This window comes from Elephas maximus, chromosome 24, assembly GCF_024166365.1.
Source record: "Elephas maximus indicus isolate mEleMax1 chromosome 24, mEleMax1 primary haplotype, whole genome shotgun sequence".
In the NCBI taxonomy this organism is placed as follows: Eukaryota; Metazoa; Chordata; class Mammalia; order Proboscidea; family Elephantidae; genus Elephas; species Elephas maximus.
In genome coordinates this window covers 46,154,927-46,172,932 of record NC_064842.1, presented here as the reverse complement: position 1 = coordinate 46,172,932, position 18,006 = coordinate 46,154,927, and the positions used below count along the sequence as shown (strand labels likewise).

Here is an 18,006-nt window from a genome sequence, read left to right as displayed (position 1 = left end):
CGTATACCTTGCTATACACTCCTAATTGCTCTCCCTCTGATGAGATAGCACAGTACTTCTCTCCACTCTCTCCTCGTGTCCATTTGGGTAGCTTCTGGCCCCCCTGCCCTCTCATCTCCACTCCAGACAGGAGATGCCAACGTAGTCTCATGTGACCACTTGATCCAAGAAGCTCGTTCTTCACCAGTATTAGGTGATTTTTTAAAGAAGCACAATACTTACAGGTGATATTATTTTGTGAGCCAATCTGTTATTTAGCTACAAGGTGACTTCAGGGGTTAGTTTTGGTTCAAGGTATGAAGAATATCTCAGGCAATAGTCTAGGGGAGTCTTCCACTCTCAATCAGTCCAGTAAGTCTGCTTTTTGTTTGTTTTTTTAGGAATTTGAGGTTCTGTTCCACATTTTTCTCTCATTCTATCAGGATCCATCTATTGTGGTCCTGATTAGAACAGTTGGTAGTGGTAGCCAGGCACTATCTAGTTCTCCTGGTCTCAGGGTACACCAGGGAAGCCGTGGTTTGGGTAGACTATTTGTCCTGTAGTTTGAGTCTTTGTTTCCTTCTTTCTCTTTTGCTCTGGTCAAGTAGTGACCAAGAATTTTATCTTAGATGGCCGCTCAAAGCTTTTAAGACCCCAGGCACTACTCACAGAACTAGGATGTAGAGCATAACTTTATGAAGTATATTATGTCAATTGACCGAAATGTTCCACAAGACTATGGTCCTAGTCCTTCAAACCCAGAAATCCAACCCCATGAGGTGTTTGGTTATGTTTAAGAAGTATCTGTAACTATGCCCTCTATGTGCTTTATTATATACATGAATATATGTGCATATAATCACAGAGATGCATAAACATCAATTTTTATTTTAATGCACACTGGAAATAACTATCATATCAAATGTACAATTTTGTGAAAAGTGCTGCTTAGGAGAAGGGAATAATTTTAAGTAATTGATAGTACTGGTGGCACACAGATATGACAAAAATCAAGAAAGTGGCAATGCAAACGGGAAACATTGTCTTTGAAGGACTAAGAAAGCTGAGAACCCTGCGGAATGAGGGGCATGGCAGGTGGTTAGGCAAGGGAGGTAATGCAGGAAAAGAGGCTCTGAAAGGAGGTAGCAAGTCTGCCAAGAATGTACTTCAGACTTTTCCTGGAGTTGACCTAGGCTTTCAGGAAGGGGGAATCTCTTTCTCTTTTTTTTTTTTTAATTGTACTTTAGATGAAGGTTTACAGAGCAAATGAGTTTCTCATTAAACAATTAATACATATATTGTTTTATGACACTGGTTGTCCACCCCATGACATTTCAACACTCTCCCTTCTCAACCTTGGGTTCCCTATTACCAGCTGTCCTGTCCCCTCCTGCCTTCTTGTCCTTGCCCCTAAGCTGGGGTGCCCCTTTAGTTTCATTTTGTTTTATGGGCCTGTCTAATCTTTGGCTGAAGGAGTGACTTTGGTCCTGAGTTAAAAGGCTGTCCAGGGGCCATACTCTGAGGTTTCTCCAGTCTGTCAGACCGGTAAGTCTGGTTTTTTTTTTTTTTTTGTGAGTTATAATTTTATTTTACATTTTTTCTACAGCTCGCTCCAGGATCCTCTATTATGATCCCTGTCAGAGCAGTCGGTGGTGGTAACTGGGCACCATCTAGTTGTGCTAGTCTCAGTCTGGTGGAGGCTGCGGTAGTTGTGGTCCATTAGTTCTTTGGACTAATCTTTCCCTGTATCTTTGGTCTTTTTCATTCTCCCTTGCTCCAGATGGGGTGGGGCCAGAAGGGCCAATCTCTCACAGAAGTGGAGCATCTGTCATGGGATAAGATTTAACAGACTCTGGAGGGTTTTATCTACTCAAATTCTCTGTATTTCCCCCAAATTTCACTTTGTCATATTATCCAAACTTCTATCCATTTAAGCTTACTTGTGTTAATAAACTCTTTTAAAATTACAAATACTCTTGGGAGGCTTGTCAGTCATTCACAATTTAGTTAAGATCTTAATTTAGACTGCCTCCTTCAAGTACTTCGGCTGAAATCAGGCAGTGTGGTCTAGAATTTTAATGAGCAGAAACAACTAAAGGAAGGGAGTGGTGAAGGTGTAGGAGAGAAGGAATAATGCATGTGCTAAAATGGAAAAAAGATATTTTAGAAAGGTGCCAAAGACCTTCCAATAATTTACTTCACTATTTTATAGGGTCAGCCCTGGAAGTGTTGGAAATAAAGTTCTGTGTGCAACAGAGTATAAAAGTATTCTTGTTGGATTTCTCAGAAAAAGTGCGGTACTCCATTTCCTTTATCCTCTCCAGCAGCAGACAAAGCAGGGAAGAGATCTAGCACTTACCTAGTTTGACCACAAAGTTGATAAATCTCTGGATACAAAACTAGAAAAGCAAAACAAATTTACAGTCAGTATTACTGAACTGTGGTAACAATTTAAAAAACTCAGAGGCAAAATGGCAAAACCCCCAAACTAAAAAGTCTGCATAACTTAATTTTCTGAAGGTCTGTCAGAGTGGGAAACAAACAACCCAGGGTTGAGACCCATTCAGGATAAGGTCGGATTGTTTCATACATACAGGCTTTATTAAATAGGTCTGTGCAGAAAACGAGCTCAATGACAGAATAGCATAATGAAGAGTAAAGATGGGAAAGGCACCCCTCATCTATCTGGCTTACACAGGTAAATTTATTGGCTGCTGCAGTGGTTTTCAAACTGGGGTACATGTACCTCTGGGGTACTTTCCAAGACACCCAAGGAGACTTTCCAGGTAGCATTCAGCCAAGGCTAAGATTTCTCTCTTTTTTTTTTTTTTTTTTGTGGTTACAACTCTTTATTTTCTCCCCCCTTGAATGAAATCTTATTTCTTTAGTGTTGTAAAACTATATGTAACACAACATTTGCCAACTTAGTGTTTGTCATGTGTATAGTTTAGTGACATCAATTCCATGAATCATGTTGTACAACTATCACCAATATCCACTGCCAAATTTCCATCACCATAAATGGAAACTCAATGCTTCCTAAACAATGACTCCTCCTTTCCCCTTCCCTCCTGCCCCTGGTAACCACTAATAATCTTTGGTCTCTATATATTTACCAAAGCTAAGATTTATGGGAATCAATTTCTAGATCCTCAGCTTCCAAAAGTACCATTTTCTAAAACTGATCAGCCTAAGAAGTCACATATAATGGAGGTGCAGGTTGATTTCTTATACTTCCCCTTTACAGTCCTCCTTTGCCTACTTCTGAAAAAATAAAGATGAACCTCCCACATCATTGCCTTGGGACACCTCTGGGGCACCAAGCAAAGGAACAAATAAAAATGTTGGTATTGATGTTGATTAAGAGAGTGGCAGAGTCATTCCTCTACTGAATGGACAACAAATCCCCTTGAAAATCAAAGGGTTTTCAATTCTTTCAATGTTGCAACTCTGGTTGTCAGCTGAAAATCATTAAATTATCAAGCATTCTGTGATTTTTGGCATATGACTCAAAGTGTTCAAAGAATTAGTGACATTGCTACTGCAAAAATTCTTCCATTCTTATCTACTCATTTATATGAAAGGGGTTTCTTGGCACTTCTCCAAAAAAAAAAGAAAACAAACAAAAAAACCCCAGAACTATACTGATGCTGAACCTTAGCTCATCCCAGCATTAAGAAATATTCATCCATGATTTCATGAATTAATTAAAAAAAATAGTTACGTCCATCTCATTAAGAGATGCATTTTTAATTACATTTTACCTTTATGGTAAAGTATTTATCAAAATGTGTCATACATTTTTGTTGTTTTAATCAATTGTGTACTTAGTAACAAAAATTCAGTGCAGGATAAAATTTTAATACTCAAAGTTTTACAAACATATATATATGTATATGTTCTCGCTCCCCACCTCCCACTCAGACTACAGCAGACTACTTTCACTATTCGGTACTTAGCTGCTTTTTTCAACTAAATATATCATGGAGATCTTTCCACAGCAGTACATCTAAAGGTATCTCATTCTTCTAAAGGGCTGTACAGAGTTCCATGGTATAAGTCAAACAATATATTCAACCATTTCCTATATGTGGTTGTTTCCATCTTTTGCTATCAGCAATGCTGCAAGGAGTATCTTCGTACATGTGTCATTTACACTCACATAAATACAACACGTGGCATTTAAGTCCATGAGAATGAATAACATAAACTTTACCTTTTTAACTTGTCTGCTTCTCTACTTGACTGAAAGCTCCTTGAGGGCAGAGATCAGCTTTATCAAAATTATGTACCCAGCCCAGGCCCTGGCATATGAATGAGTAAAGGAGACCTATTCACACTTGCCTTCTCTGAGAAGCATAGAATGTGGTAAACTAAATTCCTTACCCACATTGTTTTGAATGAGATGCTTTATTTGAGTAAGACTAATGGGAAAAAAGGAGCCCTGGTGGTACAGTGGTTAAAGTGCTTGACTGTTAACCAAAAGGTCAGTGGTTTGAACCCACCAGCCGCTCAGCCACTGTCTGCTTCCGGAAGGATTATAGCCTTGGAAACCCTATAGGGCAGTTCTAATCTGTCCCATAGGGTCGTTATAAGTCGGGATTGACTCAATGGCAGTGGGTTTAGTTTTTAATGGGTAAAAAAAGATGGAAACTGGCCCAGCCATTTTCATTTGAGAAATCACTAAGTGGAAAAGTCAACATCCCAGCTGTTAAGCAGTTTATTCCAGTCTATTATTTCCCTGTCATTCAGCTCAGAACAGGTTTGGAATTTTCAAAAATAAATTTTCCTAGGAAACTAAGGCAAAAGAAAATAAGCATTGATACATAGAGAGGGTAGAGTCTATAAAAGTCAGAGTTCTTATCCTAATTGAAACCAGAGTTTAGCTAATGTTTAGTTTGGTTGGCATAGTTTCCTAAGTCTCCACCCTGTTCCTGCTCTCAGCCTCACCTGGTGTGGGGCTGAACAAAACTGTCAATATTAGATTAAGCTATTCAAACTTTAAGGAGGAAGTAGAATTTAGGCTGGATCAACTTTCAGACCCAAAGGGTGGGAATCTTGCTTATCCCCTCTTCCATTCCAGCATATTTTCTTGGGACACTCCTTGCACCCACTTTTACTAGCCTGAAAATCCCTGTGCTTCTTAGCTCCGGAAAGTCTTCCTCTTGCTCCTACCCTATTTCTGTCTGCTCCCCTCCTAAAAGTACACACACTATCTAGCTGTTGAAACTGGTTCTACCCGTCAGTGAGGACCTTCTTTCCCCAGACAGCTAAGCTGGCCTCCGCCTTACGGTAATGGCAGACATCATTTCCCCTGGGGTTGTCCCCATAACACATCAGCTCCTGCTGCTTTCCTCTTCTGTTTCAAAGTCAGTGACTCCTTTTGATTTACCCAGCAGGCTCCTGTTTCCTGCCTGGTGGCATATTTCCAAGGTAAAGAAGGCTGACCTGCTCCAATTTTGGATTAAGCATTCCCTGTTTAATCCAAGTTTTATAGCTTTCTCACATTCTCTGATGACTCAGGTGTGATGTCCTCAAGGGGACAGTGTCTGGTCATTTTCCCAGAACTTGGTCACTTTATTTTACAATTACAAAAGTACTTTGAACATACAGTAGAAATATGATCGGTGGAGAAGAGCAGAGTCACTCTCGTATTAGCCTGTCCTTGCTGGACATCTAGGGGACACATACAATGCGGACAGGTTTGGTTTTAAACAAGAAAAAGCAAGAAACAGAAGAAAAGTAAAGAAAGAGGCAGCTAGGCAATGTTAATGAGGACAGATGGTAGGAATGTTGATGAGCAAGAAGGATAAGAATTCTCAAGCAGGAAGAAAAAAGGCTATAATTTTGGTGAAGAGAAGAAAAAATTTACCTGATAATTCAGGGCTGTAGAAAAATCCTTTTGTTCAAAAGCCTCTAACATCTGGTTTGTCTTTTTCCCCAGGTAGTTATAGGTACTGGCAAGAAAACAGAAAATTACCACAGGTTCAATAACTCAACTGGAAGGGTCTAGATCTTCAAACCCAGGCCACCTGGACGTCTGTTTTTAGGCCCTCACCTATTAGAAGAGTGTCCCAGCAGTACTAAGTAGTGCCAGAGGAGGAGGAGAGGCAGAGAACAGAAATGGGGATAATGAATAGAAGGAAAAATGGGAAAGAAAATATGGAATTTGATAGGGAGAGCTGAGGCAAACACCTGCACCAAGGAACACACACAGGCTCAACGCTAGGTAAGAAATGTGGTTAAAATCTGGTGTCTGAGGCAAGTCCTATAAAATCCTTAATGTTGAAAAACTGGGTCAATGAAGCACCACAGTAAAAGAAGCAAATTCCAACAAATTACTGAGTTCCCAGCCAACTTAGAGACTAGTTTCTAGAGAATAATGTTGAGAATGATAATAATAAAACGAGAAACTCTTAAATGCCTATTAGATTCCAGGTGCTTGACATAAATTATGCCTAATCCCTTCCAAAGCCCTGCAAGGTAGGCCTGACTTCTATTTCACTGTGAAGAAACTATTGCTCAAAGAAGGGCTACAGAGTTATCCCAAAGGCCTTCCATCACTTCAGGTTGTCTTGTATGACAATTCAACAAAAATGAAAGTGAGAATGGTTATTGGATCTGATACATTCTTGGAAATGTAGAAAAACATCTTTAATGTTATCAGTAAGGACAAATGTCTAAGACTAATCACTGAATTCTTATGAGAGAAGCCTGCAAGGTAGAAGATTGTAGAAACCCATAATAAGGGTGTCTCCCCCATTTCTTTAAAGGAGAAACATAAGCACAGAGAGGTTAATAGCTTCTCACATAATAAGTCAGTATCAAAAAATCTATCTTGATACACCAAGAACACAATGTTGTTGGTCCTTGTATATGCAGCTAGATCCTGGGATCAACAGCAAGGGATTCTCAGAACATGAACAAAAGTAGGAAAAAAAAAAAAAAAAAAAATATATATATATATGTAATTGAGATAAGTCACTTGTACTGGTGAAACACCCCTAAGGCACAGTATGTACTTGGGCTGGACATCTGAAGAGTTTCAGAACCCTAAAATCTGCATCCTAATGGCCTCAGGTGTATCCTCACTTAGACAGAGAGGAATGCGTTAATAATGAAGAAAAACTGAAGTCTGACCAACTGTACTTTGCTTAGTCTGAGAAAGATTATATTGACAGTTAAAATGGCTAGTATGGAAGCCAAAAAAATTGGAAGAACTTTCAGGGAAAAAAAGTTCCAAAGTCAGCAGGTACAGACACTTAGGTTTCCTTTGTTGATTCATCCCTGCAGTGATAAGGGGTGCAGCAGGCCACTCTAGCTTGGTGAACAAGCCATTATCTGACACAGTCTGTCTGTATCAAAGCCATATTCACCAATATAGGTTACGAATATTACTTTGCTTTCCCTGTACTTTTGCTATAGAGGGGTCCTGGTAGCACAGTGGTTAAAGTGCTCAGCTGCTGATGGCAGTTCAAACCCACAAGCCGCTCTGAGGGGAGGAAAATGTTTGACAGTCTGCTTCCATAAGGATCATAGCTTTGGAAACCCTATGGGGCAGCTCTACTCTGTCCTGAAGGGTTGTTATGAGTTGGAATCGACTAGATGGCAGTGGGGTTTTTTTTTTTTTGTTCGGTTTACTTTTTTTATAGGGAGGGCACTTTCAAATGGAAATATTTCAAACAATCTACTTGCAGCCATACTTATAATGAATTAGGTTAGCATGTGCAGTGAACCTGCTAATCTATTTGCTTGCTCTTTGGCACTTGACTACATGATTCTGCTTCCCTGGCTGCAGCTGACTGGATCTGGGGTAGACGCTTGACTGAGCTGTGCTATGGAGTGAAATCCTGAGATGTCACTTTTGGGCAGCCATGGTTGGTCACGTGCATGCTGGGGCAAATGCCCATCTGGAGAAAGAGAGAGAGAAGGAAAATGAACAGATGTGCAGACAAATGCAGGGATGAGAATCTCCGAGGACCACAATGGAGAATGATCTGCCTAGCTGTTGGGAGCGTCACAGTTCCTGGTTTTCACCCCTCTGAGGCCTCCCTGCTCTTCCTCCTCTTAGTTTTGCGTCATTTCCCAGTATTTCTATACCAACTTGTCTTCCTTTATATAAGCTAGTTTAAGTGGTTTTTTGTTACTTGTAACCAACTAATTTCTGATAAAATAGTGTGAGCCCATTTCTGAGACACTGATACCTGGGGCCTACAGAGCTAAGGGCCAATGAAGTCAGAACCACTGTTCATGTTCTCAGCTGCTGTACTCATTTGTCTCATCTCTAACTGCAACAGGTGCTTTTAAGTAACAATAGCTGAGTTTCTAGCAAGCTGCTAAACCCCAATTAGTTCCACTTCACTAAAGAATGTGGGAAAGAAAGGTAACTTGTATTAGAAAGGGTGTATGTGTAAGAATCACCACGCATTTGTCAATTTGTTGAACTATGGTGGCTTACACATGTTGCTATGATGCTGTAAGCTATGCTACCAGTATTTCAAATACTATCAAGATCACCCATGGTGGACAGGTTTCACTGGAATTTCCAGGCTAAGACAGACAAGGAAGAAAGACCTGGCAATCTACTTCTAAAAATTAGCCAACAAAAATCCTGTGGATCACAACAGAATATTGTCCAATATAGAGCTGGAGTAGTCCCTGGGTGGTGCAAATGGCTAATGTGCTTGGCTGCTAATTGAAAGGTTTAAGGTTTGAGTCCACTCAGAGGCACCTTGGAAGAAAGACCTGACAATCTATTTCTGAAAAACCCGCCACTGAAAACCCTATGGAGCACAGTTTTACTCTGACACACATGGGGTTGGCATGAGTTGGAATCAATTCCACAGCGACTGGTTTGTTTTTTTTGTTCTTCTCGTGGTGGAAGATGAGTCCCCTAGTGGCTGCAACAATGAACTCAAGCATACCAATGATTATGAAGTTGGCACAGTACCAGGCAATGTTGTAGTCTCTTGTACATGGGGTTGCTGTGAGTCAGGGTCGACTCAACGGTAGTTAACAACATGTAAGAAGTATAGCTACCATATTTTCACACAAATAATGTGCAGTATTTTCATAACTGCTGTTATGCCAATTTTTTTATATGTTGCTGTAAAAAAATTAGCATAGTGTGCTTATGAAAATACCTTGTGGGGGAGAGGTATGGACTGGCAAACAAATGTAGATGGAATGTCTTCCTTGGTACTCAAGTGATGAATGCCTTTATGGGGGGACTTTACAGTTACAACCATTGGGAAAAATGAGTCATGCTTACCTGCCCACTGCTCCAGTTGCTCCCATCACCAAAGCACTCAACAGTTGCTATCAGAAATAGATAAAGAGTATTCACATTCATGAAAAAAAGAAAGGAAAAAAATGCTATATAAATAGCTACATAAATTGCTTTGGAAGGGAACTAACCTGCTGAGGTATGCCAGTGCATGACTTACCTCATCTACACCAAAAAGGAAAGCAAACTGTCGCTGGCGATTCTGATCAACACATTGCCCAAAGTCTAAGAGATCTGTGTCACTGAACTTCAGCCCTTGGAAGGTGGGGATCTTATCCTGAATCCCAGCCAACAATTCCTCAGCACGAACTGTGCAAAACAATCAATGCTTCATGAATCTGCACACTTCTAGAAAATACCAAATAACATCTCACACAGCCTCACACATCTCCACTAAGATGCCAGGGCTTGTGGATGTGGATTGGGCATCATTACTTGACTCCAACTAGAAGTCCCTACGTAGCTGCCAAATTAGTCCAAAGGTTTCCATTCTCTCAAAGGTAATAGGTGGATATTTATAAGGCACACTTCTACTTCGTCTTTTAAGAATGTTAGAAATAAATAAAATTAAAAAAAACAATCTCTGAAGTAATGTCATCCAATCGTAATAATCTTCTAGCTGGAGAAGTACAGTAATGATTAAGAAAAAAAAAAAAAGCTAGGAGAAAAATCAAAAAAGATCAGAGTACCTTCCCATGCGCCAGGCCCTGACAATACAGTAGAATACAAGGTAGACACAGCCTGTGTGAAGGGGCAACTGTGTCTGCTAAAAGTAGCTAGGAGTCAACTCTTATTTCATGCTTAAGAACTTCCATTATAAAAAAGTTGGTGTAAATGCCTGATGTTGTTGTTGGGTGCTGTCGAGTCGGTTCCAACTCGTAATGACCTTATAGGACAGAGTAGAACTGCCCCATGGGGTTTCCAAGGAGGGGCTGGTTATCGGCCAAGCTCTTAATTGCTGTGTCACCAGGGCTCCAAATGACTGATAAGGACTGGGATATTAGAGTGACTTACTTTGGGGCAATTGGAACTGTCTAGTGAAAGGTGTCATGCTTTTGTGCTGTGAGGAAAAGTTTGGCTGGAGTGGGAATTACTTAGCAAGATAGGGTAAAATAAAGTGTGAGGGGTGGAGGGAAAGGAACATCTAAAGACACAGTACTTACTCTTTACCCCTGTCAAGGCAGGAATGTGATAGTAATAAAAAGGCAATGCAGGAGCCGCAGCAGCCACCTCCTTTAGGAAATTAATTAGGACATCTGAAAAACAGGAGGAAGAGTCATGAGGTGAACAAGTGTAAGGCAGTGGCTCTACTTGGTAAAAAGAAAAAACAAATCATCTAATGAAATGCAACCATCATTCTTGGAAGCAGAGAATTCTTGACCGCGTTTACCAGCTTTTATTGCTACTGCAATGTCTTTGCAATTCACTTCATCCTGAACCTTATTTTCCTTTCTGTAGAAAGGTCAAAATAAGATTATCATTTTGCCATCATATGAAACTATTTAAAAATTGGTACAAATGTTCCCACACATTAAGAGAAGATCATCAAATATTTTTATAAAAACCAAAAGCCTTTCAACCAGGAGATAGGATTCTTATCCTCTCACTTCAGAAGGACTAAGTGTGGTCAGTGAGCCACAGAGGCTTGCATTAGAAATAGAACAATAAGATTATAACTGGGAAGATTCTATAACAAAAAGATGAACAATGTTTTATGTAAGAGTAGCGACACACCGCACACTAATTTAACGAGTTCAGTTCTTCCTCCTTTTGGGAAAAATTCAGATACATCAGAAGATTATTCAGAAGACTGCTCACTCTAGTTTACTGAGAAACTGGGATTTCCTATGTGTCATCCAGCATGAGTTTCAAATGCAACATTACCACAGATGACGGATAAATCCAGCCGACTTGCTTATACTTTGGATGTCATCGGGGAGCAAGAGAGAAACTTTTATGTACTCCGTCTGAATACTGCGATGGTGTATTGTGTCTATAATAAACATTTCCTGATGTGTGAATTGTGCGTAATGCAGTATTTTTCCTTTGTTCACCTTTTGGGAAAAATATTCATGTGAAATTTCTAAAAACCATGTGAAAAAACTTCTAAAACGTTACTTCTAAATTCCCAAATTAGCAATATTTTGTTTATCTACATTAATAACTATTCCTCCCTACCAACAACAGTCGACATTTCATGATGATATTGACCTATTATACATTTAATTATGAATTTAATCATGCATGCTAATAGCATCTTGCCTAATTTTTATCCTTTAAAAATGTCTTATTTCTTTTTTTGCTAATCAAAAAGTATTAAAAAGGATCAATTTACTTGGAAATCTCAAGTGATTTCCATAGAGAAAACAGTGGAGAAGGAGAAAGCAATAACCTGATATTTTGGAAGGTAGGTTTTTGTTTTTTTTTTTTAGTGGATATTTCTGTGAAATCTCTTCAAATCCATCATTCACTCATTGCCTAGAATGGGACAGTAGTCCTAAAGTGCCTGTCACTTGTATTCTTCCCATACTTTGTCATCTGACCCTGACACCCTATTCAGTTGAATGACCCAGGAACAATTACCTATCAGCTGACCAGGGGACTGGTGGATGGCCCAATCAAATCACTTGGTGAAAGAGTTGAAGCCCTTTAATGCAGTCTCTTCTTTTATGGATCCAGGAAGCAGAAATGCTCCAGAGGATCATTATACCACTGCAATCTCATGCTTCTAGTCTATAGGACTTTACTTTCATGAATTAGATATAACCATTTTGAATGGCAGCAAAAAGAAGGGGACCAGGTGAGACACTATGAGCTTGGACCTATTGTTATGGATTGAATTGTGTTCCCCTGAAAGATAGGTTGAAGTCCTAACCCCTATATCTATGAATGTGACCTTGTTCTGGGAAAGAGGGTCTTTCTCTCAAGACATTATCAATTAAATTATACTGAAGTAGTGTGGGACCTAGTCCTAATCCTTTCTGAGCGGTGTCTTACAGAGAACAGACATGAAAAGGGACACACATGGGGAAGACATCATGTGAAGATATGTCTACAAGTCAAGGAACACCAAGGATTGCCAGCAGCCACCAGAAACAAGGACAGAGGCATGGAATGGATCCTCTTTCAAAGCCCTCAGATGGGATTGACATGGCTGAGATCTTGATATGGACTTCTGGCCTCCAGAATTGTTAGAAAACAAAATCCTTTTCTTCAAAGCCACCCACTTGGTGGTATTTTGTTATGGCGGCCCTAGGAAACTGAGACCTATTTGCTTACCTTTGTTCCATGGCTTGAGAAAGAAAGGTGCAATGGCAGCAATGCCATCAGCTCCTATTTCTGCTGCATGTCGGGCCTTTAAAAGAAGACCATATTGGAGGAAGTGATTTATCAAAGTCACCCACAGCTTAAAGACATTAGAGTTTAGCAGCAAACATTTTAAATTTGCCAACTGATGCACCACTGACAAGTGGAAAAATTAACCAAACTTAATGATAAATGTCACTGCCAGGAAAGCCCCAGGTTTCAAAGTAGAGCTCCTTAGTGGAGGTGAGCTGTGCACTTAATCTTATTCTTCTTTGGACATTAGTCCAAAATCTATAGGTGACCCTGATGGTATGTGAAATACTGGTGGCATCGGTTCCAGGCTAAGGAGACATGAGCAGTTCATTTTGTTAAGTTCTCTGTTAATAGGAACTCTTGCAGATATAATTTCTCTTCTATTGTTCATTCCACTGGGTGATACTGTCTCTCCTGTCCAGTGATATGACAGTCATATTTTGAATTTTATATTATAGATAAGAAATGAATACAGTTGAGAAAGGTTGAGAAGACAAAAATTGTACATATCACAGAAGATACACTGCACCATTCCTCTGATGTTTTCTTAGCTCTCCTCTGAAAAAATTTAACTTTTCTTCCTGCTGGGCCCCTGTAGAATTTTGTGTCTATCTCAAGTAGAGCACCTCAGCCTACTACATTGCAAGACAATTAATTGTTTATGATGACTGTCCTCCCACTAGCTAATAAGTTCCCTGAGGGCAGGGATCAGATCTTATTCCCTCTTGTGCCCAGGCCTATCATGGTGCTGGACACATTGCAGGTACTCCGTAAATGCTCGTTGATTATCTTAGGACATGCTCCACTTTCCAAAAGGGAACAAGTACCTCCTTCTGAGACTTTAACTAGTAATATCTACATCCAGTAGATGTGGTTAACTTTCTGCTGAAGTAAACTTCCCATTGCCGTCGAGTCGATTCCAACTCATAGCAACACTGTAGGTAGGGCAGAGAACTGCTCCATGGGGTTTCCAAAGCTGTAATCTTTATGGAAGCAGACTGCCATATCTTTCGCACATCTAGCAGCTGAGCGCTTAACCACTGCACCACCAGGACTCCTTAGAAGTAAACTAGGAGAACTAAAAAGAAAAGATTTGGATATAGCCCAAAGACCAATCAAGATGTTCTGGGTATAATTTCATTAGCACAGGTCTGGAATCTGATGTATGTGAATCACTTATTTAGTATCCTGTCTAGGAAAAGAGTGAAAGGGTAACCTTAGCCAGAAGCAAAGAAAAAGGAAACATCCCGGAGACTTGTGAAGAAGCCAATATTAATGTCTCCTTAGCAAGATTATCCCATACCAGGGATTATCCCTATATCTAGATTATCTCTATAGTTTTCTAGTATTCAGAGCATTGATACTGTCTTTAATTTCATGACATGACAATCATATTTTAAAGTTTGTATTACAGACTGGAAAATAAAAAAATTGAGAAGAGAAGAAAAGGGTTTCCTACATCATGCTACCTTCATTGAGAGACCCTTTCTGAGAAAAACAAATCAAGTGTAAGAAGAATAAAATAAATCTCCAAGTTCTAATACTAGGCTTATCAAGTAACTGTCTAGTAAAAAGTCTTCCCTCATGGCTTGCCCAAGAGTACCGAACTGCAATTTTGCAAGTATGTATTATACATCTCATTTCTTAATCCAGATAATACAAAAAAATAAACAAATGATTAGATCAAGTCATTGTGAACTTTTGGAGTTAAAGTATCTAAATTCTAGAAACATAGTTAATTAGTAGCAGTCTAGGCACTGGACCTTCTTATAAATGATTCTAAGCATGTTTGTGCTTTCTTTTCCTACCCAATTCAGCCCAGACCTCAAAACTGCTACACCACCTACTTTGCTGCTGGCAACTTTAACTCCTTTCTCCCTTGCCTTCTGCCCCACCTAATCTGCTAGTCCCTAAACCTAGAGCAATCCAATAGGCTGCATTCTTATTTCTATGTTCTGGGTAGAGTGCCTGGAAAAAAATTTGTCCACAGTCGTGTTGACAAATTTATGACTTACAACTTTAGTTGGTCTTCAACATCAATGGGCAATCCCTTTGTGTTTCAGCAATTCTCAACTTTTCCTACTCTTCCAGCCTTTACCCATCTTCCATCCCTTTATGCCTCCTAATTCCCAGAGAAAACTGAGGTTGGCTCAGGTTCTGCTTCTTACCTGCAAGCTTAGCTACATCTATACTCATCCTTACTTTCCTTGGAGGAAGAGGTGCCTCCATCTCCTATCCAAAGCTCTGTGGTAGCCATCACCTTGGGCTATAGCCCTTTCTTTATGGCTCTGTGCCTGCCTCTAGACATTGAGCTCCCTGAAGTTCCACATCTTATCTTCTCCAGGACAGCAACCAGCACATAGCAAAAATGCTACTGACTTTAGCGTCTGCACAAAAATGGAGGCCCCTTGAGCGGTCTCTCCCAGATGGACCTTCATACATACCAGTTCTTGGGACTCCTTCAAGCTTAGTGCTCCCACATGAATCACCACCTGATCCAACCTGCAAGACGGAAAACACTGTTGCAACACTTGAAGTTTAGCAGTAACACAGCAGTAAGGATAAGCAACATGCATTGTCCTGATTTGTGCTAGTTTTAGCCATTAGCAAACACCTTATCAGGAAGAAAAGCCTGGTGATCTATTTCTGAAAATCAGCCAGTGAAAACCCTGTAGATCACAATGGTCTTATCCGCCATCATTCATGGGGATAGTGCAGGTCTGGGCAGTGTTTTGTTCCTTTGTGTATGGACTCACCATGAATTGGGGGCCAATTTGACAGCAGCTAACAATATAATGCCTTATTAATCTCAAGGCTATTAAATTCTACAGTGGCCTATCGAAAATTTAGGTAATTAAAAGGGTTTATGGTGATCTTTTTTAAAGAGCCCACCAATATCATGTTATTGAGAGGGTGGCTGTGATTTGAAAGTACCTGAGATGATTGTGATTTCACAATAGAGAAGAGTCAACTCTATACAAGCACTTTCAAGGTAAAGTTCAAATTATACTCCATTTCTTCCTTATTGGGGAGTCATTCCTGCAACTGCCTTAGTTTAGAGCCACTGAGAAAGCAGTGTGGTTATACAGTAATAGAGAGTTTTCACATTACCAGCGGCAAAAATATATGCTGAACGCTGTTGAACATGCACAGAAATGGGATTAGCATAGTCTCTCATGATGTTAGAGGTGGAAAACCCTGAGATAATTTAGTTCAAGCCTGTTATCTCACAGCAGAGGAAATGGGGACCTGCAGAGATTGGTATTTTATAAACATGCTTGCATAAAAACAGCTCTAGGCTGTGAAAACAGCTGTAAAATTCGTAATTCAATTCTAGCTAGAATAAATGATCTAGTTTAATACTGCTTAGAATCAAAAATTTATGTGTCAGACATTATATTTTTGTAAGTGAATGGCATTGCATGTATTTATATAATATTTATTGATTTAAATGAGCAAAAGTACATTAAACAATCAAGAAGCCAATGGTGAATGGAGCACTAGGAAAAATATCTGAGTGGGAAGAGGTACAAGGTAGCTGTTAAAATCTTATACTCTCTGTCATGGATCGAATTATGTTCCCCCAAAAATCTGTGTATCAACTTGGTTAGGCCATGTGTGGTTGTCCTCCATTTTGTGATTGTAATTTTATGTTAAGAGAATTAGGGTGGGATTGTAACACCATGCTTACACAGGTTACCTCCCTGATCCAAGGTACAGGGAGTTTCCCTGGGGTTTCGCCTGTACCACCTTTTATCTCTCAAGAGATAAAAGGAAACGGAAGCAAGTAGAGAGTTGGGGACCTCATACCACCAAGAAAGCAGCACCAGGAGTAGAGTGCATCCTTTGGATCCAGGGTTCCTGTGCCTGAGAAGCTCCTCGACCGTGGGAAGATTGAGGACATGGACCTTCTTCCAGAGCCGACAGAGAAAGAAAGCCTTGAATTTGGACTTTTAGCCTACTTTATCTTGAGGAAATAAACTTCTCTTCGTTAAAGCCATCCACTTGTGATATTTCTGTTATGGCAGCACTAGATGACTAAGACAGAATTTGGTACCAGGAGTGGGGTGCTGCTCTAACAGATACCTAAAATGTGGAAGCAGTTTTGAAACTGTGAATGGATAGAGTTGCGACAGTGGCAGAGGACTGGCGCAGCAGAGAACCTGCAGTGGCAGAAAAGTGGCAAGAGCAGGGAACCAACAGCAAGAGAGAACCAGGAGACCAGCGTGAGACAGTGCAAGAGCTGACCCATGGAGCGAGACAGCTGAGTGCCTGTGTGCAGGAGGCTTCCTGGTGGAGTGGGCTGCCTCTAGGCACTTATTAGCGGAGCTACAGAGCTTTAGAACACTTGCCCCAAAAGGGCAGATGCAGGCGGGAGGTCTGAAGAGCTGAGAGGCCAAGAAACCAGGAAGCAGAAGCTGAAGAGACAATACAAGAAGCCAAACTGCCTCAATCTCAAAAGGTATGGTCAGGACTTCAGGGGTTCCAAAGGGTGGGGGCATGGCCTCTGGTGTTTCTAAGTGTGGAGATGCCACTCAGATGAACTAGGAAAATTGTATGCCTAAAGCTGGGGGAGCAGAGTTGCTGTTCTAGTAGGCGTGGAAGGTGGAGCTGAAGCCCAGGGCTGAGAGGCCTCCACTCAGAATCCAGAGTGTGGCCAATAGTTATAGTCTGGAAGGCAGGGCTACTGTGTGAATGGTCTCAGAGAACAAGGGATTATTTTCAAAGTTTTGAGGGCTAATGTAATGTGTTTTGCTGACTTGCTTGGTGCCTGTCATCTGTTTTTTTCCTACAGTTTCTCCCATTTGTAATGGAAATGTCTAGCTTGTACCTGTTCTGCCACTGTACCTTTGGAAACAGATAATTTGTATTGTAGATTTCACAGATGAAGAGCAATTTTTGGATTTTGGACTTGGCATTAAGACTTTTGCTATCATATGATGGGGTGAATATGTTGTGCATGTTGCAAGGATATGATTTTTAGGGGGCCAAAGGGTGGAATGTCATGGATTGAATTATGTCCCCCCCAAAATATGTGTATTAACTTGGTTAGGCCATGTGTGGTTGTCCTCCATTTTGTGATTTTAATTTTATGTTAAAAGGATTAGGGTGGAATCGTAACACCACCCTTAACACAGTTACCTCCCTGATCCAAGGTAAAGGGAGTTTCCCTGGGGTTTGGCCTGTACCACCTTTTATCTCTCAAGAGATAAAAGGAAAGGGAAGCAAGCAGAGAGTTGTGGACCTCATACAACCAAGAAAGCAGCACCAGGACCAGAGCACATCCTCTGGACCCGGGATCCCTGCGCCTGAAAAGCTCCTCAACCATGGAAAGATTGAGGACAAGGACCTTCTTCCAGAGCCAACAGAGACAGAAAGCTTTCCCTTGGAGATCACACCTT

General features: G+C 40.5%; 1 protein-coding gene across 6 annotated transcripts in view; it reads right to left on the bottom strand.

Moving 5' to 3' along the window:
• NPL (N-acetylneuraminate pyruvate lyase) overlaps positions 1 to 18,006 on the bottom strand; it is a 63,971-nt gene that overhangs the window by 6,408 nt on the left and 39,557 nt on the right. For 5 of the 6 annotated variants that reach the window (XM_049868284.1, XM_049868280.1, XM_049868281.1 and 2 more), the window contains exons 5-11: positions 15,049 to 15,106; positions 12,545 to 12,620; positions 10,429 to 10,521; positions 9,426 to 9,574; positions 9,251 to 9,297; positions 5,852 to 5,936; positions 2,339 to 2,378 (exon numbers count right to left, since the gene is read on the bottom strand). In XM_049868284.1, coding sequence (XP_049724241.1) covers positions 2,339 to 2,378; positions 5,852 to 5,936; positions 9,251 to 9,297; positions 9,426 to 9,574; positions 10,429 to 10,521; positions 12,545 to 12,620; positions 15,049 to 15,106 — 548 coding nt within the window. The other variant, XM_049868283.1, reaches the window with a different exon arrangement.